Source organism: Polyodon spathula, chromosome 23, assembly GCF_017654505.1.
Source record: "Polyodon spathula isolate WHYD16114869_AA chromosome 23, ASM1765450v1, whole genome shotgun sequence".
Lineage (NCBI taxonomy): Eukaryota > Metazoa > Chordata > Actinopteri > Acipenseriformes > Polyodontidae > Polyodon > Polyodon spathula.
In genome coordinates this window covers 8135562-8162326 of record NC_054556.1, presented here as the reverse complement: position 1 = coordinate 8162326, position 26765 = coordinate 8135562, and the positions used below count along the sequence as shown (strand labels likewise).

General features: G+C 33.6%; 1 protein-coding gene across 1 annotated transcript in view; it reads left to right on the top strand.

The window, feature by feature from the left end:
* LOC121298397 (contactin-3-like) overlaps window positions 1-9451 on the top strand; it is a 39091-nt gene extending 29640 nt beyond the window's left edge. The window contains exons 16-22 of the mRNA XM_041225505.1: window positions 138-208; window positions 1367-1601; window positions 1860-1975; window positions 2241-2427; window positions 2765-2877; window positions 3476-3644; window positions 9321-9451. Coding sequence (XP_041081439.1) covers window positions 138-208; window positions 1367-1601; window positions 1860-1975; window positions 2241-2427; window positions 2765-2877; window positions 3476-3644; window positions 9321-9451 — 1022 coding nt within the window. The remainder of the gene's footprint in view (window positions 1-137; window positions 209-1366; window positions 1602-1859; window positions 1976-2240; window positions 2428-2764; window positions 2878-3475; window positions 3645-9320) is intronic.
* The last annotated feature ends 17314 nt before the right edge of the window (window positions 9452-26765 follow it).

Genomic DNA, 26765 nt, shown 5'->3' with positions numbered 1-26765 from the left:
CCGGGATCGAGCATTTTGCAACACTGGAGAGTCACCCATGGTTAGATATTCGAGATGTTATGAGATTGTCAGTCAGAATCTTTAACATTGCATGTTGATCACTGGTAGTGTATTTTATTTTGTTTTTGTTTTTGTAGTTCCTGACATAGCACCTTCTGAAGTAGGCGGTGGAGGTGGCATGAAATCTGAGCTGGTAATCACCTGGGAGGTAAATGGTCTATCGTTTTTCATTCAGTACTTTAAATTGCATTAATATATGTTTGAAACTTCTTCTGGGGGGAAAGTCAACAGCACATGCAATGCTGCCTACTTTTTACCAGTAAATTATTCTGTACATGCTGTTTGCCCTAATTACCTACTGCTCCTACAATAGAAGCATTTTCCATATTATTCTACAGATCCTGTGTTGTCCTGTGGGTAGACAGTAGTGGGTGTGACATTTCCTTGTCTCACACACAGTCAACTTTATTAATCTATTTTTATTACGCTATTCACAATACCTAAATAATGTACCAAGTGGTTGAATATTTAATTTGTTCACATCACATGTTAAATACGTGTTGATCAAACATCAGTTAGCTTATATAACAATTTGAAATGTATGCATATACCACTAAAGCTCGTCATAGTATACATTGGTTCATTAGAAATGTAACCTTGCTTTATATACAGTGTTGTGTATTTTTTGGTAGCATTTTAGATTACAGGGCATAAGAACTTTTATGAACAAGAGGAGGCCATTCAGCCCATCTAGTTCATATATAACAATGTAATACCAGCGTAATAACTGGACATCTACCAATACCTTCTGCTTTTACATGGTAACTTCTGGTCTAATATGTGTGCAGTTACATGGCAGCAGTCATGTAAAAGAACAGGACACAATATTACAATGTTATGACACAGATATTCATGCCCTAATATGTATAATATATATATATATATATATATATATATATATATATATATATATATATATATATATATATATATATATATGTGTATGTGTGTGTGTGTGTGTTTTGCATTAATATAATATATATATATATCTTATACATAAGATATATGATCCACATATCAATATATTAGGTATAACATATATGTAATGTATAAATGGTAAATGTGGTTCCAATGCTCAATACATATAATATATGTATAACTTGGACACGGATTTGTTTACATATATCACTATAGTCTTCAACATGCAGCCAAAAAAATTGGTTTATAATTATATATAGAAATTTATATTGATATATACCACAAATAGTTATTCCTTAGTTGTATATGAATAAATATAATACAAGTAAGGCTGTGTCTTGTTTTGTATTCGTTTTAATATCACTATAGTTTTGTGTTTTGCTCATAGCCAATCCCAGAAGAATTGCAGAATGGTGAAGGCTTTGGTTACATTGCTGCTTTTCGACCTACTGGCACAACGACTTGGACACGAGCGGTTATAACAGCACTGGGGGTTTCAACATACACCTTCAGAAATGACAGCATTTTACCATTTTCTCCATTTGAAGTAAAGGTTGGGGCCTTCAATAATAAAGGAGAGGGGCCTTTCAGTTCTATAACAACTGTATTTTCTGCAGAAGAAGGTAACCTAATATTTACACAGTTTCACAATAATGGTACTGTATATTTAAAGTTCTAACCCTAACTTTTTAACAGTAATTATGGATTTAAAATGAAAAAAGATGTTTATATATATATATATATATATATATATATATAACATTGTATCATCCTCATAAAAAACAAGAGAACTTTGCTTGTTACGTGCTAATTATACTATAGATAAAGTATAGGTGAAAGCACACCTAAATTATTTTGCAACACTTTTCCTGTTTGTCTAGAACCCAGCAAAGCACCTGACCAAATTTCTGCCAAAGGAGTCTCAGCTTCGGAAATTGAAGTCTCCTGGCAGCCTGTATCCTCAAAGGAGACGACTGGGAGAGTCCTTGGATATGAGGTACAATATAGCACTTTGTATTTGTAATCTATTAAACAGGGATGGAAATTAAACTTCTATTGTATAGCAGTTTCCCAGATTTACTATGGGCTTGATTTATCAATGTACAGGTAGAAAGCTCGGGTGTGTCTCATTAATCTCATCATAAAACCAGGAATGGATTAAACTGCTATGAAATGGGATTCTTACAGTGTTTCTATCCCTGTTAAATTCCGTTATATACACTGTGGCAAGCTTTAACAGTTGTTTATGTTTTATGAAACAGGTTTCACACTGGGAAGATTATACAAAACCTGAGGCAACAGGCACAATAAGATTAACCGGAAATGAGACGTCAGTAAACATTACTGGATTGAAAGGCAACAGTTTATATTATATAACTGTCAGCGCATTCAATACTGCTGGGATAGGTCCCTCTACTGATTCCATCAATGCCACAACCAAAAAATCACGTAGGTTTGTTTTGTTCTTTTACTCAATGACAAATCCTTTTCCAGCATTTTCTGCTCTATTGTTTGTTTTCATAAAACAAATAAAACATTGTTTTTGTTGTTGTTGGTAAGGGTAGGTTTCTTTCATGTGAGTTGCAGGTATGTTGGAACTGTGCTAGTACAGAATAATGTGTACACAGTTCAATTTCTGAAATACACAAGTAATTCATTTTAATATACATATAGTATAGTGGAATAATCACTTCCAATTCTGAATACTGGGATTTTGCCAGCTTTAACTATGCAGTTTATTTTAATGTACCTATATAACTTTTTTTTTTTTTTTAATCTTTTTTAGCTCCAAGTCAACCTCCAGAGAATATTGAATGGAGCTTTATCAACTCAAAACTTATTTTAAACTGGGATCATGTAATTGCAATGGAAAATGAATCCGAGGTTACAGGATATGAAGTAAGTAACAGGTATCTATTTCAATAAAGGTTTAAACAAGTATTTAAGTATGATTATTTAAGTCTTTATTACATAGACCTTAAGCAGCCTAACACTGTAAAAAAAAAAAAAGAAAAAAAGAAAATGTTCAAGCACAGGACACATTATTATATTATAGAGCACATTTTGAAAAGATATGTAACATATTAAATTTCATATTGGTATAGTACAAAGCCACTTTAAATCGATTTTTAAGTTAATAGCCATGTGGTAAATGTTATTTTATTTTGTAATTACATATGTGTATCAGCACCACATAAACTACTTTTACTTCAGTGTCGTTTGCACAGTTTTCCAGAAACAGAAAACACTGGTTACTGTTATAAAACTAGAAATAAACAACCTCAGATAACCAGTCCCTTGAAATAATTTCAACGGTTGTTCATTTCAAGTTTTGTCATTTCAATAGGTGTTTTTCTCTTTTCAGAAAACCTGGTGTAAGGACACTTTTGAGAAAATTGATTGGTAAACTGACAGTAAAAATGCAATCAAGTTCTTTATTTTATCTAATAATGTCAGTGTGGAAATGCATCAGTAATAACGTATTGTTGTGCCACAGGTTGTATGCAGACGATATCGACATTATAATGACGTAACAGCAGTGAAAACCAATAGAACATCAGTAGAGCTGCAGCTTTCCTCAAGTGATGACTATATCATAGAGGTTAAAACATTGAGCGATGGTGGTTATGGAGTGAGCAGTGGGCAGATACGCATTAAGACATTAAGTAAGTCTGTTTACATGGTTTATCACCCTAGGCTTATTTAAAAAAATAAATAAATAAAATAAACACACCAAGCAGTGAAAAAGTAAAAACTGGTGGGTCAGTCATCACTTTACTTTTTGCTTGTAACTCTTGCTAATAACATTGTGTTATGAGAAATGAGAACATGAATACATATTTTATTTCTTTAGATGTTTGTTTTTTTAGTAAGCTCATCTTTCTTGACATTTGAAAACATATCCTTTGAAAACCACATTAGCATGCACTAGATTCTATATTTATCATAGATAATCACAAAGTACTACATAAACTAGTTGTTTAGTATTTCTGTACATGTGGCAAACACAGACTTACATCATAGATAGCAACTAAAGAGTAACAGCAAATGTTCTGTTACAGGGCACCTTTACTATTATTATACTATATTTTTCTTTACAGGTATGGGTGCCAGGGGTTCCAGTGCATCAGCTTCAAATGTCTCCACACTTCCAACATGTATAGCAGTGGTGCTTTCTTTCATATTCAGATCAACTTTATTATGATACAAACTGATTACTTGTGGTTCAACAACATACTCAATTTGATCAATCATTGATTTCCTGTCAATGCATCATGCATTACTTCATCAGTATACAGTAAACACCATGTTCTCTCTGCATTTAATACAGGAATCATTTGTTGTCTAGGTAACTCCCCAAGAATAATTGCCTTAATCTCATTTGCATACCAAAGTAGTTTAACAGATACATTAAGGATGGATCATTCATTATCGACGATCCAAAAAAAAAAAAAAAAAATGCTTTATATGAATTATAATCTTGAGGGTAAAATATGTTGTCAACAGTTTATTGAATTTAAAAAAAATATCTCAATTCAAGGCAGAAATATATGGCAGTGTACAATCTATTTAAAGGTTTACAGTAGCAATATAATAAAACATAATATAGAAAGAAAAAAAAAACAGAATTTGTATTTATATATTTTTTAAATGGCTTAAAGCTGTAAATTAGTATTAAACACATTTTGACTTTAGTGTCCAACTAGCTTATAGTGTATAACCTTTGAATCATACGTAAAATTAATATTGTACAGGCTTCACTTCAATGGGAACAATTTAAGTTATTAAGTGGGATGTATGTTGCCATTTAGGTACAGATATTTAACAATATTCTAAGTTGCACATAAATATATATTTTAATTATTTTCTTTTGAATAAAACAGTGAAGCAACAATCAAATGATGTCGATGGAACACAGGTCTATTAAATTAAAGTCTACAAGATATCAATAGCGATGTACTATATTTAGCGAATGTATGTGTTTGTTTTTTACTGAGGATTGATTATAAAGATGCTTTGTTTGAGGTGAAACTAGAAAAAAAGTACTGTAGACAAACTGTGGCTAATGCCTTTCTACTGCCTTCTTAGTTTCTTGTTGATTGAGTGTTTTTTGTTTTCCTGTATTGTGCAGCAAAAACCTACAAAACTCATCCCAAGTGGAGAACCATGATTATTTTCCCTGCGGGTCACTTCTGCCACATCACTTGTTCAATAATTTATACAGTACAGAGCAGTCATTATTATTCAAGAGCATGCTTCTTTCCTTTCATACTGCTGCACACCATTTACTTCACACAAAAGCAAACATGGCTGAATACTTGACTGCACAGAGTGAGAAATGGTTTTGTTCTGCTAAGGCCAAATTTAAAACTTGTATAAATCAGAAGCTACAGTAGTACTTTGACTCAGAGTAATTTCGAAACTGGACACTCTTTATGTTGTATTCTTTGCACTGTTTACATTATTTCAAAGTGCGTTCGCAGTTTGATAGCTGAATTAATCACCCATAATAAAGTTGCCCAGGCTAAAAATAACCAGAATTGCAGTAAAACAATGGTAATACAGTAGGTGTTCCAGCACAGAATAGATGAATATTAATAATGCATATTAATGCCAAACAGGTATAATAAAGCAAGATAAATATTCCAAAACAAAAAGGCAACTCAGCTGAAAGGAAAGCTACATTAGCAAGAGAGAAATGCTATAAAAAATGCCTGTGATGAATTTGAATGTCATGGAGTCCACACTCAATACAGAGTATGTCCTGACATGAAAACTGTAAGGTCTGTTCTGTGGCATAATTTATGATCTATTAAGACATCTAAATAAATTATAACATGCCAGAGGTTTTCAGACATGTAGGACCAATAGAATAATGGCTGTCATTATATCTGAGTGATAAATGTACGGTGAACTCTAATGGGATCTGTCGGAGTAAATTCGCAGCCCCATAGCTTCTTAAAGTAAAGCTTGTGCGTCCTGACTTTGCTTGTCTGATTTGATATTATCAATAGAGGTTTGTTTGTGTCTGCCATAATTCAGGTGACACAGATTGGGCCCATGTTAATTTGGAAATCTTTTCTAGCATGCAAAACACAGTAAAATATCAATTGGTATTTAACTTTATTTAGCATCTTGTTTCCAGTGTTTCTGTTATACCTGGCTTCACAACTGGGTTGCACTGAAGGACAGATGTCAGTGCCCATGAGACTACCCTTAAAAGTAACCACAAAGTTACTTCATCATCCGTGATTTGATTAAATGTTTGCCTTGATAAGTTTCTACTGCAGTGTATTCAGTGGGGTATTGATTTGCCATCCTATTATTGTTGCTGTCACAATTCAGACAAAGCAGATTGATTGATGCCACCATTCCTCTCACAGGTTTTAGTTTGCCAGTGATTCACTATTGTTTGTTCTTTCTGTTTATGAGCTAGTAAGGTCCTCACATAAAGATCATAAATCATACAACTGCTGCTGGATGAAGGAAGAAAAGGCTATTTTGGATCTAAAGTTCAATCCATTTACAGCCGCTTTACATCAGGATACATTTCTACATGGTTTTGTGGGGATTTTTTTGGACCAAATAAAGTCATGCTTCTTAAAAAATACCATCCAAAACCACTTGTTTTCTAAAGTATATTGCAGTATATTAGTATTGCTTTCTTGTATATTTTGTTCTTGAAATAATTACGATAATTTCTTCCCTTGTATTGTTAGTGCTTAGTAAATATTGTAAGTTACATGGAAATATCTCCAGCTCATGACTTAACATGAGCTCCACACCTTATAATTTCTCAGTAATTATTTTACCACAAATGTGTTACTGAAACAGTGTTTTTCTGTTATTTTGCGAAGGAAATACGTTCTATGTTCTGTTAAAGGTCAAGCATTGACATAAATGTAAAAGAGATTACAGTGTTGATTGGAATAAATATCTGGATGGATCTTGAAGGTTGAGAACCTCTGTACTATACTATGTGACACACGGACAGTGTATGCACACTATAACTATATTTACAGAATCATTAGATTTTATTGGATTAGATTTTATTCCCTGATGCATATTTTTTTGAAAATGTAAAGTCTGGTTTAATATGAATGTTAAAGTCATCCACAGTGGAACAATAGTATGTATTAGGATGGATTTTCTCTTGGCTAATCCTGAATGGATCTTTCCTACTGTGGAATGAAGCATTTCAATGAGTGCTCTCAAATGGTCGACATTATACACAGTCATAACATTTTAGCAAACTGACGAAGTCTGCACTGTTTGAAGCTTACCATAAAGGTAAACAGTATTTGAATAAAATATTCATTAATGCTGTATTTCAGAAGCTGCATCTTTCCATTTAAAATATAATTATTAAAATATCCTGCAAAGGATTTACTCAGAAATAAACAAACTGGGCTTCACGTTTTGTGCTTTTTAAGCTGCCAGACAATGTATAGGCCTACACATATCATTTAGTTTTACAACACTTGGCCTTTATTTTTTAATACTGCTGTATTAATTCTGTGTTTTTTGCTACATCTCTATGAGATGCTTGATTTTTATTTAAATTAATGATTTCATATTGAAAAGTAAGGGGTTTGTCTGGTATATTTCAAAGTTGTGCATGTGAAACATTGTTTGGTGCATTCTTGTGGAATTTTATAATACTGTGAGTAAATAAAAATATTTATATCAGCATACCACCTTGTTAATAATTTTCTTGAGTTGAAACATAACTATTTAATAAATTAATTGTAAATAAATAAGCCAAGGGTGGTTGTCCTCAGATGTTTTCCAGTCCATTAATCAAAAGCCTTCCAGCACATTACTCACAATACCCTTGAAAAATGACATTTAACATGCTTTCTGTCAAAATGCTGGCCACTAGTTTATAACCTTATCCCCACCACACCATGTTTTTAACAAAACAATAAGATTGATATATATATATATATATATATATATATATATATATATATATATATATATATATATATATATATATATATATATATATATATATATATATATATATATAATATATATATTTACTTTAGAAATTAACCCCAAAATGTACATTATAGTTAATACAACTAGTGGAATTGTATCACAATTAGAATGAACATGCATTTAATAAACTTGCCTTGCTAAAATAACTTTGGGAACTAGAAGTAAGTGATGATGTTCCCATTTTCTAGACAGGTTAAAGTAATACAGAACACCCTTTAACTTTGCTCTGTCCAGTGTTGTTAGTATGAAGCAATATAGTGTTTATTTACACATTATAAGAATTACATGCATTTGGCAGAAAGATAATGTATGTTATAAACGTTTAATGTATCTAGATTAAGGTAGTTCCTCAAGGGCTTTATGCCTTTTCAATGTGAGGCTGATTATTTGGATTATTAGTCTCATCTTCTATAGTACGCCTGTGTGAGCTTCCCTAGTGACAGTTGATTTGTGATGGGCTAGATAATTATCTGATGTGCTTCTTTTGTTTTCATTGCAGGGAAGCTCACACAGGTATTGAAGGTGATACTAATAATCAAGTTAGTCTCTCTTTCCTTCACACTCTCTTTCCTTTCCTTTCCTGTATTCACACTGGCACTTGCTTTGTTCACACTTACATGAATGTGTCACTTACTGTTTTCTCAATGGTACTGCAGAGCGGTGTTGAGTGTGTGCTAAAGCAAGACTCGCAACCTGTTTCATTCATACTTATCTTTGCATGAGACTGGCTACTGGAACAAATAATCCACCTCCTGCCGAAGATTTGAGTCCGAATTAATTACTACTAGTCATTTTACCCTGCATTAGCGTGTGTACACAAACTAAACCACATTAAAAACAAAAATGCAACTTACTTTTTTGATTGTGCATATGTCATGCTCGTAAATATGCACTTTAGACATGCACAGATCAAAGAACTGCACTGCAAAGTCAACCCCACCTTTTGTGTTATCTGCAATGAAGATAAACTGTATCATAGTGCCATTTATAGTCCTAACCATCACAAAAGTAAGAAATGAAAAATCTTATTTATAAACGAACGTTCTTAAATATAAAATAACAATCTGTAGCGTCAGGTTGGGTCATAATATCATTCTGTTTATGAAATTAACAGAAATTAAATATACAGGGAAATGGGTCCTAAGCCATTCTTTGTGTTTGCTTGGTTTCTTGGCACAAATTCCCCCTCTGAAAAATAATGCTTCCAAAAAGAGTCGTAAACTAAATACTGGACAAGGGGTTTATCTTCACCACTTCTGAATAAATCCTTTGTGCCAGGGGTGTCTTCCAAGAGGGTACAAACCAGTTGGTTTTGAATGTTTTGACACCTTGCACAGAAAACAGTCCACCTCATAAATACAGCCAACAAGGACAAAACAGTGGACCAATTGAGAATGCTGGGCCTTCTCCCAGCGAGAACAGACAATGGGAAAACACTCCAGGTGGACTCGGGCACCACCCCAAATAAACAAACTATTCATTCATCGGGGTGAAGAGAGGAGTAGAAAAAGACAGCGCAACTTTCAATCAGGGCTCCTGGCACACAGAACAAGGCTTTGAAGTTTGACAATCTGAAGACCTGCCACCTGCGATCGTCTCGAACAGAGATACCGTTTTCAGAAACTCTGATATGGGATAACAACCCCAGTGTTTGCCTTGGTGTTGTAGTCCGCCACAGAAGACATCTAGAATCTTCAAAGTACTTGGAATCAAATATCTAACTTAACACCTAATTAATCATCTGAAGAATAGTTGGACTTATCGTTTGAAGTCGGCAGACATTGAAATATAGTCAGTCTTTTATTTAGCTAGCAGTGTCGGAGTTTGCGATGGAATATCCCAGACATAACCAGACAAGAGTGTACATATTGATGGAGGAATTGCTGTTTCTCTTGTTTTTGCAAAAACATTTCTTTCGTCCCCTGGTGTGGAGACACAATGCAAGGAAGGCAAACTCCGGAACCTGGACCTTTCCTTGCCGGCAGGAGAGCCTTTGAGCACCTTTTTTCGAGGACATAGGGAGCAGCTGAAAAGGAACGAAAATCCATTAAGAATTCAACACATAGTGTTTTATCCTCTTATGAACTCGCGAATAAGCCAACCTTAAAGTTAAATTAACGTTTTGTTTTACAATGTAAGAAAAGTATTATCGCTTTCAGTTCATGCTTTGAATTAATGAACACTATAGTAATTGTTTTGTTGTATGTGATTCATACAAATTGATGTGGGATTTACAAGGCAATTATCATTCTGCATTTAAAGCTAGAATCATAATTAGCTGTATTGATATTAAATAATTATCATAAGGTTGTCTGGACCCAAAGAGTGTCTTTATCTCGCAAAAGTAAAAATTGCCTTCTGAACCAAAACATCTATATGAAAATGATTTAACGATGCTTTGATTATCAAATATTAATAAAAGTAAATATTTGTTTTACTAACGATACCCCTGTTAAGACTATCCTTCATCATAAGTAACTGTCAGGAATGTGGTCGTAACCTTAAAGGAATCTGCCATAGATTGCTCTGGATCGCTAATCAGCTATCGGGAGTGGGGTGTTGTTGTTTATCTTTTCCTTTCTGTACTGTTAATCGAGGAAACTTTTCCTTTCAGTATTACTTTAGTTTAGTTGTTGCACCTTTAATGTTTCCTTTATTTAGTTTTATTTCTAACTGTTCCTTTTGTATTCACTAGAAGTAGTGTCCAATTTGATTATTTCAATAGAGGTGAGTTCTACATGATTTTGAATTCAAATAAGGTATTATATTATTACAAATTAAACTAGTCCAAATACAAATATACCTTGCACACTACAAATCTTATGTATAAATGAACTGCCTTAAATATAAATGTAACATATTGATAATTAATTCGCCATCTTACATATAAATGAACCATTGTGTTTATTAATTCACCATCTTAAATACACTGAACAAAAATATAAACGAAACATGTAAAGTGTTGAACCCATGTATAATGAGCTGAAATAAAAGATCCCAGAAATTTTCTATATGCACAGAAAGCTTATTTCTCTCAAATTTTGTGCACAAATCTGTTTACATCCCTGTTAGGGAGCATTTCTCGTTTGCCAAGATAATCCATCCACCTGACAGGTGTGGCATATCAAGAAGCTGATTAAACAGCATGATCATTACAAGATGCACCTTGTGCTGGGGACAATAAAAGGCCACTCTAAAATGTGCAGTGTTGTCACACAGCACAATGCCACAGTTGTCTTAAGTTTTGATGGAGCTTGCAATTGGCATGCTGACTGCAGGAATGTCCACCAGAGCTGTTGCCAGATAATTGAATGTTAATTTATCTACCATAAGCCACCTCCAACATTGTTTTAGAGAATTAGGCAGTACGTCCAACCGGCCTCACAACCGCAGACCACGTGCAACCACAGCAGCCCAGGACCTCCACATCATGCTTCTTCACCTGCGGGATCATCTGAGATCAACCACTCGGACAGCTGATGAAACTGTGGGTTTGCACAACCGAAGAATTTCTGCACAAATTGTCAGAATCTGTCTCAGGGGAGCTCATCTGCATGCTCAACGTCCTCACCAGGGTCTTGACCTGACTGCAGTTTGGCGTCATAACCGACTTCAGTGGGGAAATGCTCACCTTTGATAGCCACTGGCACGCTGGAGAAGTGTGCTCTTCACTGATGAATCCTGGTTTCAACTGTACCGGGCAGATGGCAGACAGCATGTATGACGTCGTGTGGGTGAGCGGTTTGCTGATGTCAACGTTGTGAACAGAGTGCCCCATGGTGGTGGTGGGGTTATGGTATGGGAAGGCATAAGCTACGCGCAACGAACACAATTGCATTTTATCGATGGCAATTTGAATGCACAGAGATACTGTAACGAGATCCTGAGGCCCACTGTCGTGCCATTCATCCGCCGCCATCACCTCATGTTTCAGCATGATAATGCACGGCCCCATGTCGCAAGGATCTGTACACAATTCCTGAAAGCTGAAAATCTCCCAGTTCTTCCATGGCCTCCATACTCACCAGACATATCACCCATTGAGCATGTTTGGGATGCTCTGGATCGACGTGTACGACAGCGTGTTCCAGTTCCCGCCAATATCCAACAACTTCACACAGCCATTGAAGAGGAGTGGAACAACATTCCACAGGTCGCAATCAACAGCCTGATCAACTCTATGCGAAGGAGATGTGTCGTGTTGCATGGTGGTCACACCAGATACTGACTGGTTTTTTGATCCACGCCCCTACCATTTTTTTAAAGGTATCTGTGTATTCCCAGTCATGTGAAATCCATAGATTAGGGCCTAATGAATTTATTTCAATTGACTGATTTCCTTATAGGAACTGTAATTCAGTAAAATCTTTGAAATTGTTGCATGCTGCGTTTATATTTTTGTTCAGTGTATATATATATATATATATATATATATATATATATATATATATATATATATATATATATATTTAGCATTAAGTATGTCCTGACTGGCACCTCCTCACAACATATATTACATTGTGTAATGTGAATTAATTTGACAGGATATCTTTTTTTTTTAAGTTCTGGGGCATTTATATGTCATCCATGTTTTAAATGAACAAAAAAAAGCCTTAGTCGTAATTGGGTTTAATGCAGTTGCCTCGTGTAATCTAAAACATGACTGCAAGTTCAATAAGTGTTGTTCAAATCAGGCTCATGGGATTCATACACCAATTGTGTCTTAAACTTTTTAGTATTTGAGGTCCAAATTGGATTGCATATTGCCGTACTGGTTTGTAGAAAAAAAGCATTTGCAGCGAAAAGTAATCGCTTTCCAATAAGAAAAATGAAATGACTGTCCACAAGAGGAACACTTACAGGTTTAAATGATTTCAGTTGTCAATATTTTCTGTATGAATAAAATAATGTACTTTGTTGAAAAATGTCCAATTAGGTTTATTCTGCTGACTGTCATTTCGATTTATGAAACATCAATTTTTTTTTTTCTGACCACTTGTTTGTAATCATATAACAGGTATACAACATCAAAACAGTTACCAAGAAATATACCTTGCATAGTATATTATTAATCCATTTCAATCTTCTCAGACATGCTTGCAGAGATAGCAATATTTTTTCCACAAATATGGATCATCTGCTTGATCCCTTGAATGTATCAGTACTATAAATAAACTCTTACTGTTTTCACACTGGCATTAAAGCGATGTGGAATGTGCAGTGAAGCAAGACTCATACCCCTTCTCCACTGGCACATCCGACCCATGAGGGCTCGCTATGGTACAGGTATGAGTGGTTCTCCACTGGCTATTTGTCAAGCCGAGGGAGAACCAAACCGTGAAACTCTGGTCTCACAAAACATCTGAATCCAGCGGGGTTAAGAATTTTCGTCTTTACTTTGCATCAGTCAGTATACTCCAGAAAGAAAAACAACAAACATGGCGGGCAGTGAGTGTGATGAGAGAAAAGTACAGCCTTGGGACCCTGAGGAAGTGCAGGCTCTGGTTTCTCTGTGGGCAGATAGAAGTGTTCAGGAAGATCTGGATTCGAGCATCAAAAATGAGAAAGTTTATGCCCGAATTTCTGACGATTTGAAGCAAATTGACATAAACCACGGGTACGGTAGACTTATTCACACACAAAAAAACCCCAAAAATTCTACCATATTTCTCATCCTTGACATCTATTATATAAATATAAAGGAAAAAATGCAAAAATAAAATAATTCTAAACATACTTACAAAAATATAGTCAAACAAAATACTGTACATCTGTACCATACATTCAGCTATGGCTCTCGCATGCTTTTTTTTTTTTTTTTTAAGCACCCAAACAAAAACTATCCTTAAATGTGATATCTCTGGCAAATCATTATTTTAAAATCTTCTTGTTTCCCCTTCAACAGAACTAATGGAACTTTAGTAAGTCGATAATTGGTAAAATGCATGGATTATAAAGACATTCCTGAATATGTTGAACACATCTGGTATAACCGTAGCTACAATTATATTGTAATCCTGTTACAAAGATGAAATAATATATGTGATAAAATCTTGGCAGCAATGCTAAGGCTGTATGGCAGTCTTAATTGTTCTTCCAAGCTAAGCCTTTAAACACCAGCAGAACATTTTAGCTTCAAAGTGCCTAATTTACCTGAAAATGATTGCTGTTGGCATGCAGTCTCCTGCTATTGATAGCAATTTAGACTGAAGACGTAAATCTTCATGTAATTTTAAGTGCAAAAAAAGAGAAATATTCAACAAATCACTATTTTTGAGAATACATTTCTTTTTATATTTATATTTATTTCCAGTTTCTGAAGAACTGGTGATGGGCAACTTTTATGTTAATATTTTGTTTATTTCTTTTGAAAATGTCGTTTGTATTTCAGTTAAAAAAGTAGTTTCTATAGGATCTATAGATCCTTCTATACTACTAGAGCAGTCTTCAGCTTTGAGTGGAGTTATTGTTTGTAGACCAGAATGCAAGTCTGGAAACTCAGTATTACACTGCTCAATAGCAGATGCCGTTTTGCCATGATCACATAACCAACCTCGTAAAAAATGTAGTTATGGGGCAATAAAAGGGAGTGTTTCCCTTAAAGCAACGTTTTAAGCTTTAATGCATACACATTTGCAACACACATTTTATTTTTAAAAGTCCATAATATCTGGGTACCAGTGAAATGGATATAGGTGAAAATGCACATCTTCTGAAGTGTAGTGTTCTATAACAGTACCAATTTCATAAAAAGACCTATGATTTCTTCCTATTAGAATTTATATTAAAGTCATCAAATGGCTGCCTTTATGCTATGCTGTAATTTTAGAGCACTGCTGTTTAGCTACATTTCTTTTCCCTTCCTCGTTTCTACCACGCTATACCGCTTCTCTGCTCCCTCCACTGGCTCCCTATCGTTGGTCACATCCAATTCAAATCTCTTGTACTCGCCTATCACTGTCTCGACCTTTCTGCTCCCTCCTATCTTATATTAAATGTAATTATTTACTGTATTCTTTATGCTCTTATTTGAATATTTACTAATTTTACTGTACCTTATAACTGCTCTTACTTGTAATGTGATACTCTGTAATGCAATGTTTTATAATGTAACATTTTGTAATGTGATACTTTGTACTGTGATATTTTGTAACAATTATACGTTGCCCTGGATAAGGGCGTCTGCAAATAAATAAATAAATAAATAAATAAATAAATAAATATTTTCCCTTGAGATTGATAACATTGGGTTCAAAGGGCTGTTTACATTGGTAGTGATGCATCTTTAATGACTGTGAGAAGCAGTAAGCTGTAAGCTTTTCTCCTACAATGTTATTTGTGATTCAGATTACTATTACTCAACATGATGTAGTAATGTAAGTATTTTGTAATTACTGGAGTATGGAACATAATTTATGCACACTAATGAACTCTTTTAATACTGTCTAATTATTTTATTCAGTGAAGTGCAGGTAAATTTTAATAAAAAACAAACAGCTTACATTTTTTTTTTAAGTAGCATTTATTATAAAATGTTTTATTGTGGTCTTTTAAAACAGATTTAATTCAGTACATACGCTGCAATTAAGCCAGTACACATTTCCCTCCAGAAATAACTCATTAGTTGATGTCACTTGTAGTGACTGATAACCTAAATAAACCAGTGTAAAGGTGAAATCATTCCCATAAATAAATATACAGAATGGTTGTAAAACCACTAGACCACTTTTAACACAATTCCTCAAGAGGTGTTGCGTGTTACTGTGAAAAGGCGGCATTCTATTATTCTTCAATTTTATCTCAACTGCAGAAGAACTTGGTTATAATCTAAAAGGAGCTATAATATAAAGTTTGCTAATATAATTGAAGTTAATATATCGATTCACAACATTGCCCAAGTGAGTGCACCATTATTCCCTGATGCCATCAATGAAGCATTTTACTTGTGAGCAATTCATCCAGGGGATAAAGCTAAATTAGTGCCAGTTCCAAACGGCCTCATGTGCAGTCTGGTACAGTACTGTAAGAGCTGTGCTGAGACCAACTAAACGCATTCATTATGAGATGGTCAGAATAATTCAAGGTGACTTCCTCTTGGATTTCATTCAAAAACTGACTGCCCTGAGGTTTCAAAGTCCTACATGAACATCCCAGCTGTACTTCTGTCACAGCTTGTAGCTTTTCTGGCCAAAATATTGTTTAATTAAGCACCTGAAATCTCCCCCGAGAACATGTAATTATAAAAACATAAAATATAGCAATGTTCTTTAAGATATACATTTATTGTGGGGACTGAAGTTGGAAGAGGACGAGAAAAGGATAACAGCCCTGCTTAGAAATGGCCTTTTTAGTTCTGTATCACATATTGGCCAAGTATATCTGGCAACATTCTTCAGCTGTTACAGATTGCTACACTGTGGTCTCTGACTAAAGTTTAATTGTTTTACTAGAATATTGTACTTTAGTCTTACCCAAGACTACATTGTCTTTAGTTTTATAGTTTCCATACACTTTTCAATTGATAAACTCTCTGACTTCACTTATCTGAATGTGTCATGGTCGTTTCTCCTCCTTTTAACCTAAATCAAGCTGGACACTTTCTAAAGAAGGCTCATCTTTTCCTTCAAATAGACCTGCATAATGTGCTGACGTTCAGGACTCAAATTTAATTTGTAGCATACCCTCTCTGGAACTTTATTTAAATTCAAGGTCAATTCCCTTAATATAAAATCATAAAGGTGGCTGCATTTTTAGATATTGTTGGCAGTACAAAATACAATATAACTGTTTTGTGCCAGCTCTGCTCAGTCTCTGGACCCGTGTAAACAAAATAATAATTTGAAAACTTAAATTGCAAAACACATTAACTTTGATAATATTTTTGCTTTTGTCACTACATTCCAAACACTCATAAGCAGCACATTCTCATCACTTTTTGTGCTAGTGTGGTTAAATTACTGTACAAGTAGATGACCTGGTTGACTAACGGTCCCTATACACAAAGCTTTAACTCATGAATTATTTAAATTATCTCTCTCTCTCTCTCTCTCTCTCTCTCTCTCTCTCTCTCTCTCTCTCTCTCTCGTACCATACCAAAAGACCTATATATAATATAATATATATATATATAATCAAATATATATATATATAAATATTTTGTGAGGGATTAAAAAAAAAAAAAAAAAAACAATTTTGACATTTATAAAACTGTGCAAGAAGGTTGTAGGTTTCTTTACCAACAGTCTAGTTGCCTAATCAGACTAAACAGACTTACTCTTACCAGGGTACATTTTTCTCAGGAAAATTGCAATTGTAGTATTTTGGATTAACTTTTTAAAAATAATTTGTGAAGTTTTAAGTTTTTAAATGCTAAAATGACAAAAATCGAACTATCAAAAGAAGTTGGCTTGATTACCAGTGTGGGCCTGCTTGTTTAAATCCCTGTGTCATACAGAGCCTTGTAAAAGTCGCATAACTGTATTTGTTATTATTAAAACCATGCCAGTCTTCATTTAATACAGCCCATGTTTATTAATGAAAATATGTCAAGCAGGCAGCACACATTTTGTAGAGTGTGGATTCAGATAAAAGTTTCCTTAAATTAATTAGAGAGAATGTGTAACAGCAAAAGCAAGAAGGCAAGAAAGAAAAACATCTGCCAACTGTAGCCACTAGCAATGTATACCAGGAATAGCAGGTAACATTAATTGCACTGAATTACATCATGATGAGAGAGTTTTGACCAATCACACTAGAGCACCCAAATGTTACCAGGCAATAATGGCAGTGTTCAAATGCCCTCTTCTTTAAAAAAAAAAGATGAAGCAATGTTGCTCTACAAACTGGTCCGACTGTAAAAAAGAAACTATTTAAAATAAATAAATAAATAAATATTCAAACAGGTTAATTTTATAAAATGTGGAGTCAACATAGGTCCAGGATTTATTTTTTTTTTTTCCAATCAGAACATCATGGGCAATCATCCAGTGCATTTGCATTTATTTATTTATTTATTTATTTATTTATTTTTAAGAGCACCAAACATATAATTACAGTCAACATAAATTATGACACATTTTCTATTTTCTGTCCCATTATTTTCTATTTCTCTATTTTACCAAAATCTTGGTTGAACAAAGCAACCATAACCTTGTTCTAATGTGTAATATCTATTACCTTATATACATCATTATAAATGCAACAGAATTGCAAACCCTTCCTTACTGCTGTAGATGCAGCTGTCTGAATCATGGATTTAAATAGTCTTGCAACAGCAATATGTCTCTGAGCTCTCATTTTACTACTTTGTGTGTGACATCTCTAGCATTAATTACAACCCACTTTCTGTTCAATACGTCTCTTACCTGATGTGACTGAAGCATGCTTCATTATTGTTCAATCTCCGCCTGCCCTGTTAGCACCTTTGCAAGCAGCCTCCCCATGGGAGGACGACAAATTTAGAATCATTAAAGCCCTTAAATTTCATTTGTGTTTATTTCTAGTTTTGTCTGCCCTAGGTTTCATAAGGGTTTGAATGTTATCAAGAGGACCTTGAAGAGCGAGGTCGTATTGGAAGCCTGCATAGCTGTTTCAAGGCCATAGTGCTGTGTTCAGAACGATGTGCACATAAAGAATCCTGACACTGTGTTTCAGACGAGATGAAGAAGATTGATGGCGAGGGCATAGTTATTTTAAATGGCATCAAACCAGCCAATCAGTACCTCAACAAAGGAGTTTAGAGGGCATTCAGCTTCAAATATAAATAACGTGTGAGCGTTGAGAATCCACAACTTACCAAATAACATAGCAGGTTTCATTTCAACCTGACAAATTAACAAAATGTACAGTATCACACTCATTGGCAATATTGGGACATTGGCATATCAGTGTGTTTAACAGTTGCAATGTATAAAGCAAAATACTACAAATTATACAATCATCATTCATAGCTGTGCAGGGTTTTTATATGTAATCAAGATGCCCTTTGTCTGACACTATTTTGTTTTTACCAGTGCATTTATCTTTACGTTATTAACCAGTATTGTTTATTTATATTTTTCATGCTAGGGCATGGAGCCTAATACATTCTTAGCTATATGATGGTGTTTAACCTTCGTTATTTTTTAATTCTGAGATTGGAATGCAACACAACTACTCATATAATATTTCCTCAAGTACGTGTAAAAGTGACTCGAAAAAATGTGTTTATAATGCAATTTGCTTCATCCTGAGTATAATTTTTTTTAAAAATTTGTGTGCCTTTCTTTTCATATCTGCGGTGTAGATTTAAAGTGTTCCGATAATTTCTGCTGAAGTAATGATTGCCTATTCAAACATATTAAATGACATATTTCAAAGTCAGTTGTAAAACTGGTTCACCCTACCTTGATTCTAATTTAAATTTAAATGTCTAATATGCTATCCTTTTCATATTAACATAACGTATATGTTGTGATTTTTAATAATACTATTGTCAAGGAGTTTGTATTTGTTTCCAAAGTACTGTAGATATAGGTCTAGATATATACTGTAGTGAATAAAAAATTTAGTAATTATTACTGGGTTATATAGAGAATCCTTTATTGTCAGAGTTTTGGTCTTGATTAAGTAATGATGCTGCAATCCTTTACAATTATGGCTTATTGCTAACAAGCACAAGAAGTATACAGTATTAGATATTAAATTAATCACAGCTTGTGTGCAGCCATTTACAATATGTACAGTGTATTACTTATCTAATTACTATATGTGCAAAAGGTTATAATGGGTAGTTAGTCTTGTATGGAAGGGCTTCTCCTTTGCATGCAATACAATTTAAAATGATAAAACACCTTTCATGCTAGGCCTCACAAAGCACAGCACATCATGGATTTAGGTGCCAAGAACTGCAAAGCAGAGCAAATACAATCAATTACTGTATAAGCTAAAGAAAGCAAATCTTTTTTTTTTTTTTTTAACTTCAAAGGAGGGCCTCAATGTTTACAGTAATTCTCTAGGTACAGTAATACGCTTCATGGTGCAGGTAAGTTGATCAAATTTTCAAAGCTCAAAACCGGGACACATTGTTAAATAACTGATAAGACTAATTAAACCATTTAAATATGGCTAATGGTTATTTAAATAGCCATCCTCTCAGTATTCTTCTTCTTTTTTTTTTACACAGCTTGATAGTTTCAGTAAACTCCCGGGTGTATAATTTGTGGCTAATTAGTTTAACTTGCCATATTGTGTTACATACGTAGAGTTTATTATTAATAATAATCAATTAAATAATGAATTATGTAGATTTTTGTTAAAACACATGTATGTTTTGGCATTTTTCTTTGTTTCTTTTACTCATTGCATCAGGATGGCCCTGTTTATCCATGTGGTGGATGTGGTTTAACCTGGTGGATATGGATGCTTACAACCTCTAGCTGCTCTGCCTCTATCTAGTCTCTGGGCTAAATCCAGCCAGAAATGAACAACTACAAAATTACTGTATTACACAATTGTAGATTAACATTGAATACACTTTATATTTCAAATACAGAAGTCATGAAACAAATGCACAATGGAATATAGTATCACAGAGCCTGTTCCTAGATGTCTGATACAACCTGTACTTGTCTCGTCATATACAACTGGCAGTCAATACATTTATACCTGCTCCATTACATAGGTTTAATGTTTTTACCCTTGACAGGTTTTTACATTTTATAGATTTCTCTGCATGAAACTTTTCTGTCAAAAAGATTTAATCAATCAATGTCAAACATACATTTTAATAATAGAATATACGAGAATGAAGATAGAAAATGCAAAGACTTTTTTTGAAGAAGAAAAATGCAATGGAATCATACACACTTCTTGTATGATTTAGAGAATTAAGTCATTTTGATTATCCTACATGTCAAATTATAAAACTGCATAACCTCCCCATCATTGTTCAGCGTGCAAGTGATTTGTCTTCTTTACACTCTTGCAATGGATGTCTGTGCCACAAAAAAGTAATGAGTTACATATTTGCCTGAATTAGAAAATTTCAATTACAAAGCTAATACTGCCTGGATGAAAAAAAAAAAAAAAAACATTTTTCACAGAGTAGCAATATCAATTCAATAATTTAAAACACATCATGACTTAGTTTATTAAACTGCATGGTAAAAAATACAGTCGGTTGGACTGTTGCCTCTTGTAATTAGATATGGAAACATTATTTAAAACTTTAGTATATGACTGTGGCATTTTTATAAATAAATCCACACAGCCGCTGTGATACCAACTGTTTGACCTTCTATGCCAGTCTTTGTGCTAATGATGCTTTTCACAGATTCTTAACTTTGTTGGCCTTTTCAATGCTGAAATATAAATACACTGCTCAAAAAAATGAAAAGAGCAAAATTGTTGTTAATTGTGCCTTGGAAAAAAGTTTGAAAGGTTGCCCCTTTAATTTCTATCTATCTATCTATCTATCTATCTATCTATCTATCTATCTATCTATCTATCTATCTAATAGTATTAGCATCTTTATTGTTAGTCCCCATGGAAGGAACTAGACCTTATAAACAACATTTATCATACCCTATATAAGTTTATGACAAATTAGTTAAAATACATTTGAGGAGCCTTTGAAAGCAACCTGATATTAAAATTAAGTGGGACATTTTAGTTTGTGGTTTCTTAGACAGGCTGACCTTTTCAATGTGATCTTAATTAATTAATATTGTACAAGCAAACAGGAAAATAAGTTTTTCAGGTTGAAGGGAAGCCAATTTTCATTAAATGTTTAGGAGTGTTCTATATACCGTATATACTTGCAATAGTACATTTTATAGAAAAGCTTGATGCTGTGCTAATCTCTTGTTATTTAATGATGCCACATGTTTGTAACCACAAAGGTATTTTAATTAAAGTTAAGCATCAGGGATCAGTAAGCACCAGTAAGCCCTTTCCTTCTCTTTAGTTAGTTTAATTAGTATCCAGTAGCATGTGCCATCATACATTGTCATCAACATGCCACTATCATTAGAAGCTGATTTATTGCTTTATAGATCCGTTGAGGATGTGACCTATTTCTTTAAAAAAAAAAAAAAATCTTAATAATGCTGCAGCAAAACTAAAAACTCTGAACAGAATATGTAATATATATATATATATATATAGCCTTTTTAAATTGACGACATAATAGCAATAAATGAATCGGTGTATAATTAATTAGAGCACAATTATGCTAAACGTTTTTATACTGCAGCAGCAACAACTAAAAAAAAAAGATTGGAATGGAGCCAGCCTAAACAGCATGCATATGGAAAACAGGTATACTTGCATGATATGTGTTTAAACATTGAAAGGGTGATATTACATTCAGATACACAAGATGGAAATGAGGTAACACGCTAGTGTGCAACTCATTAGACACTATACAAAATAATAATAATGCTATGAAAAGTTATATGTTTTCATTAGAAATGGTAACACTAACTGACAATAACATGTTATAAGAATGTTCTAATATATAACCCTTTTGGCTACAATATTTCACAAGATTTCCATTTCCCAGAGAGATCAAAACAGGACCCCACGTTGCCCAGTAGAACCATTGTGTTTTTCAAAGAGGCCACACTTGTTGTATTGTAGGTTACACACTGCTATAGCCTTATGTTTTAGCCTTGTATCTGTTTTGTTTTGTTTTGTTTTTTTCCACTGAATGCATAAATCTGCTTGCAGCATTCCACTTTACTGTATACGGTACTGAACTGGCATAATGGCACATTCCTGGTTTTCATGCTCAGGATGCCAACACAGTCAACTGAATATTGTCTTAAGTGGCTCACTGGTGTAAGTCTTTTCAATGGGTTGCCCAGAATGATATGCTCAATATAATAATTAGTCAGTTTACTGCTAATACCTAATATTAAACTTCAGTAACATTATGCTTAATACTGAATAAGCAACATTGACCTATATTCCAGGAAGACCAGCACACAGTCCTTACTTCATTCTTCTTGCTCCAACAACAAGCTTTCCCATTGGCCACCTTTGGGACTTTTGGACTATATGAGGGACAAATAAATAAGCCTGTTTTATGCAGAACTTGATGTGTACATCTTTCATAACTGCTTCTTTATTTCACCCAATAGTCTACATTGTTCTGGATACATCATTCTGTTTGCTTCAAATCCTTGTCACTCATGCTAGCAAAGCACTTCGAGTTCACACCAGCATTAGACATTGAGACCTTGCAGTTGCACAAACTCCTTAAAACTCAGTACATTCTCTTATTCAGTTCATATCTCAACGTTATACTATATGTAATCATGCAGTAACTCAAGCAATTTCCCCATGGATACATATTGCATACCTGTTCATTAAAAATACAAAATGGTTATATGCCTTTAAATCTTACACACGGTTATTTATAAATGCTTACACATTTCTGTGTCTATAGCTGCAAGCTAACACTGCTAACAAACATTTCAATGCAAACCTTTCACATACCATAGTCTAGCTCCTTCTCAGTAATATTTCACAGACTTACTTGCCTTTGTCTTGTGGAAGGTCATGAAAACAGTACTTACCTTATCCTAGTACCAATTTAAGTAAAATAAAATACACAGACAAATAACACAGTTTTATATTGCAACAATGGTACTGTTACTAATATTGAATTAATGTAATTGCTGTTTTCAAACTTTGGAATGACAGAGATCAGGTCTTTGGTAACAGACATTTCATTTATTGGCAATATATCAGGAATTCTCATCTCTGTTCATTATTACAGTAAGAAAAATCAAATTAGTACGCTCTGTTTCGAAAAGTTTAGGTTATGACCTTGTGGGTTTCCATACTTTTTACCCTCCTTAAGGAAATTAAAACTGTGAAAATATAGTTTATTACTCTAGTAAAAGCAGCTTTAATGTTCTTCATGAAGAAAAGGTCAAACTATATGTTATTACAAATAAAATAAAAACTCACAACTTAACAATATTAGATTTAACACGTGACATTTTAGCAAATCTCTTTTTGGTTAATATCTTCACAGTCTTCTTATTACCTTAACCTCAGTGGCATTAATGCTCAGTAATTACACATCTTATGGATATGTTTGTTCCATTAGTCTTGTAGAGCTGTGAATGCAATTCATTACTTATTAATACATGCCTGAAAGGCCCTCTGGAAGGTCTCACTTCCGTATGGGTCCAGAGCATTATTTCATTTAAAAGTCTGCACATGTTGCTCTGTTCCCTCATCATACCACCTGGACCCTTTGATAGGAATGATGAACGCAAACAAGCAAACACTCATTTACAGGAAGGACTATTCTGTATTTAATTAGTGGGACCTGGCAGCAGCACTTTGCAAAAACCCACCGGAGGCGTATGTGGGTTGCAGTTGTCATTCAAATAGAGTCACATGATCACAAACCTGATTATTTGGTTTTTTGCATCACATAAAATACAAGTTTGGCAAGGGGAGAGGGGAGAGGTTCATAGTTGATCAAAAAAATTTAAACAAAAAAATAATAATCTCAAATTACTAATGGTAAAATGCACAATAGATTACTTGTGGACTAACCCATGTGCTTGACATCATTGTATTGCAGCTAGCTTCAAAAAATTGTATTTATGCATTGTTAAACTTTGAATTCTTGGTTGAGTGATAAAAGTACAGTGTGATGCTCATACTGCTTAGCTGCAGGTTGTAGACATGAATGATACGGCTGGCTGTTTGGTAAAAGTATGATAGCTTTTCTTGGTTTGCCTCTCTGAAGGTTTAAGATGGTGTTTGTGGAACGTGGGGAACTTACTACATTTAATTGCTGTTTTCTTTGTCAGTTTAAAACTAAAACATACATTTACAGATCTGGATATTTCAGAAAAACAGTCTGCTGAGAAATCAAATAATTCTGTCAAGAATGCAAGATCGGTTTCTTAAGGCAAACACAGCCAATACAATTATATTGTTGGTTGAAAAATAAAAAATATTGTTTTTGTTTAACTTTAGGGGAAAGCTTGCAGAACATATTAAAATGAATAACACAAAAGAATTGCCTTCAGGCTAACATATGTTAATATGTTATTTGGCTACACTTGAATGTGCTGTTCTGTATATAAGCCTCAAGCAAATGAAACTGGAGTTAGAATTATGCATGTGCATTAGCAGAAAAATAAAGCAATGAATTGTAAAGTTATTAACATTCATGTCCTACTGCAATATCAAGCTGTAGTTATCCACTCCAGCATTACAAGTACAAAAATGTCAGAATGAACTAGAACACAATTTTATCAGAGTGATTTCTAAAGGTCATTCATGTAGTACATGAAATATTATCCAACCATATTTCCATATATTACATTGAAATATACAAAAACAACTTTATTTTACATGTAGTTAAGTGGCCTTATAACGTAAAGTGATAGTTCTGTAGAATATGTGTGATTCCTTTTTCCCCAAATAACATTATTTTTCCTCAGTTGGTTGAGGGATCTAAAAGTGGATTTTAAAAAAAAATGGAAAAGCTTTACTGAAAGGTTTCAATGTTAATCATCATGAGTGAACATAGCAATTGGATGGTAGCAAGTTTTTGTGATCTTGGTAGTGAATGACTAATATTTCTCTAGTCATCATAAATCTATTAATCAACAAATGTCAGATTTTTAAGTAGATGTGCAGCATTATTATTATTATTATTATTATTATTATTATTATTATTATTATTATTATTATTATTATTATTATTATTATTAATAATTATTTATTGATTGATTTCTTAGCAGATACCCTTACCCAGGGCAACTTACATTTGTATACAAAAACTACATATCAAGAATTACAGTACAATTAAGAGCAAGATACAAAATACAGTGACTTTAGTCCTAATAAGAGCAAAAGGCATTTAAGCATGGGGTGGCTATAAATGAATGTTGATTAAGTGGAAAGCTTATATACAGTGTAATGTACTTTATATTTTAGATGAAGTGTTCTGAAACTTACTGTTCCATAATTTGAAAGTATCATACAACTCTAATTTAAGTACAATTATATATATATAATATAATACATTTCAATATAGACATGGACTTACTTAATATATGCATTATTATAATTTGTATTATATAATAACATAGTTGGTGCTTTATATGTACATTGAAAATTCCAGTTGTTTTGCCCTGAAAACACGTGCCAGTCTATTAAGTACAGCCAGCTGGGTTCTAATTCATTTAATCTTTTGAGACAGCTCAGCTCAGCTCTCACTTTCTATGTGTAACGCCTCCTTAGGAACCGACAGAAGAAAGCGCCTACAGTAAATGGCACAGGATCAAAATCAGTAGTCACTGAGGGAATTGCGCCCTCAGAATGTGAGAAATTATGGTTAACACATCCGATTAAGTCCCTTATAATTCAGTTTCTCACAGGTTTGTTTTATAAGGCAGTGTTACGTAACTGGGGTATAATTAGAGGAGAAAAGGTACAGAATACAAAATCTTAAAATATTTATTAGGAACACATAAACTGAAAGTAGGAGGGTCAATCCAGGTAGGATATCAAAATTTACATTAAAGTGGCCAATTACTACAAACATCAACAGCTTCAAATAAATAGAGCAGTGCAGTAATGTGCTGTAGTTCAGGTACAGAAAAAATGAGCAAACTAACAAAAGTGCAAATATTACTTATACTAATAACTAAAAGAGGAGAAAAAGAAGAGTCATAATAATAATATTTGAACACATCAAAATATATCAATATATCAAAGTACAATTTCAACCAAGGATATACAAACCAACCAAACCACACATG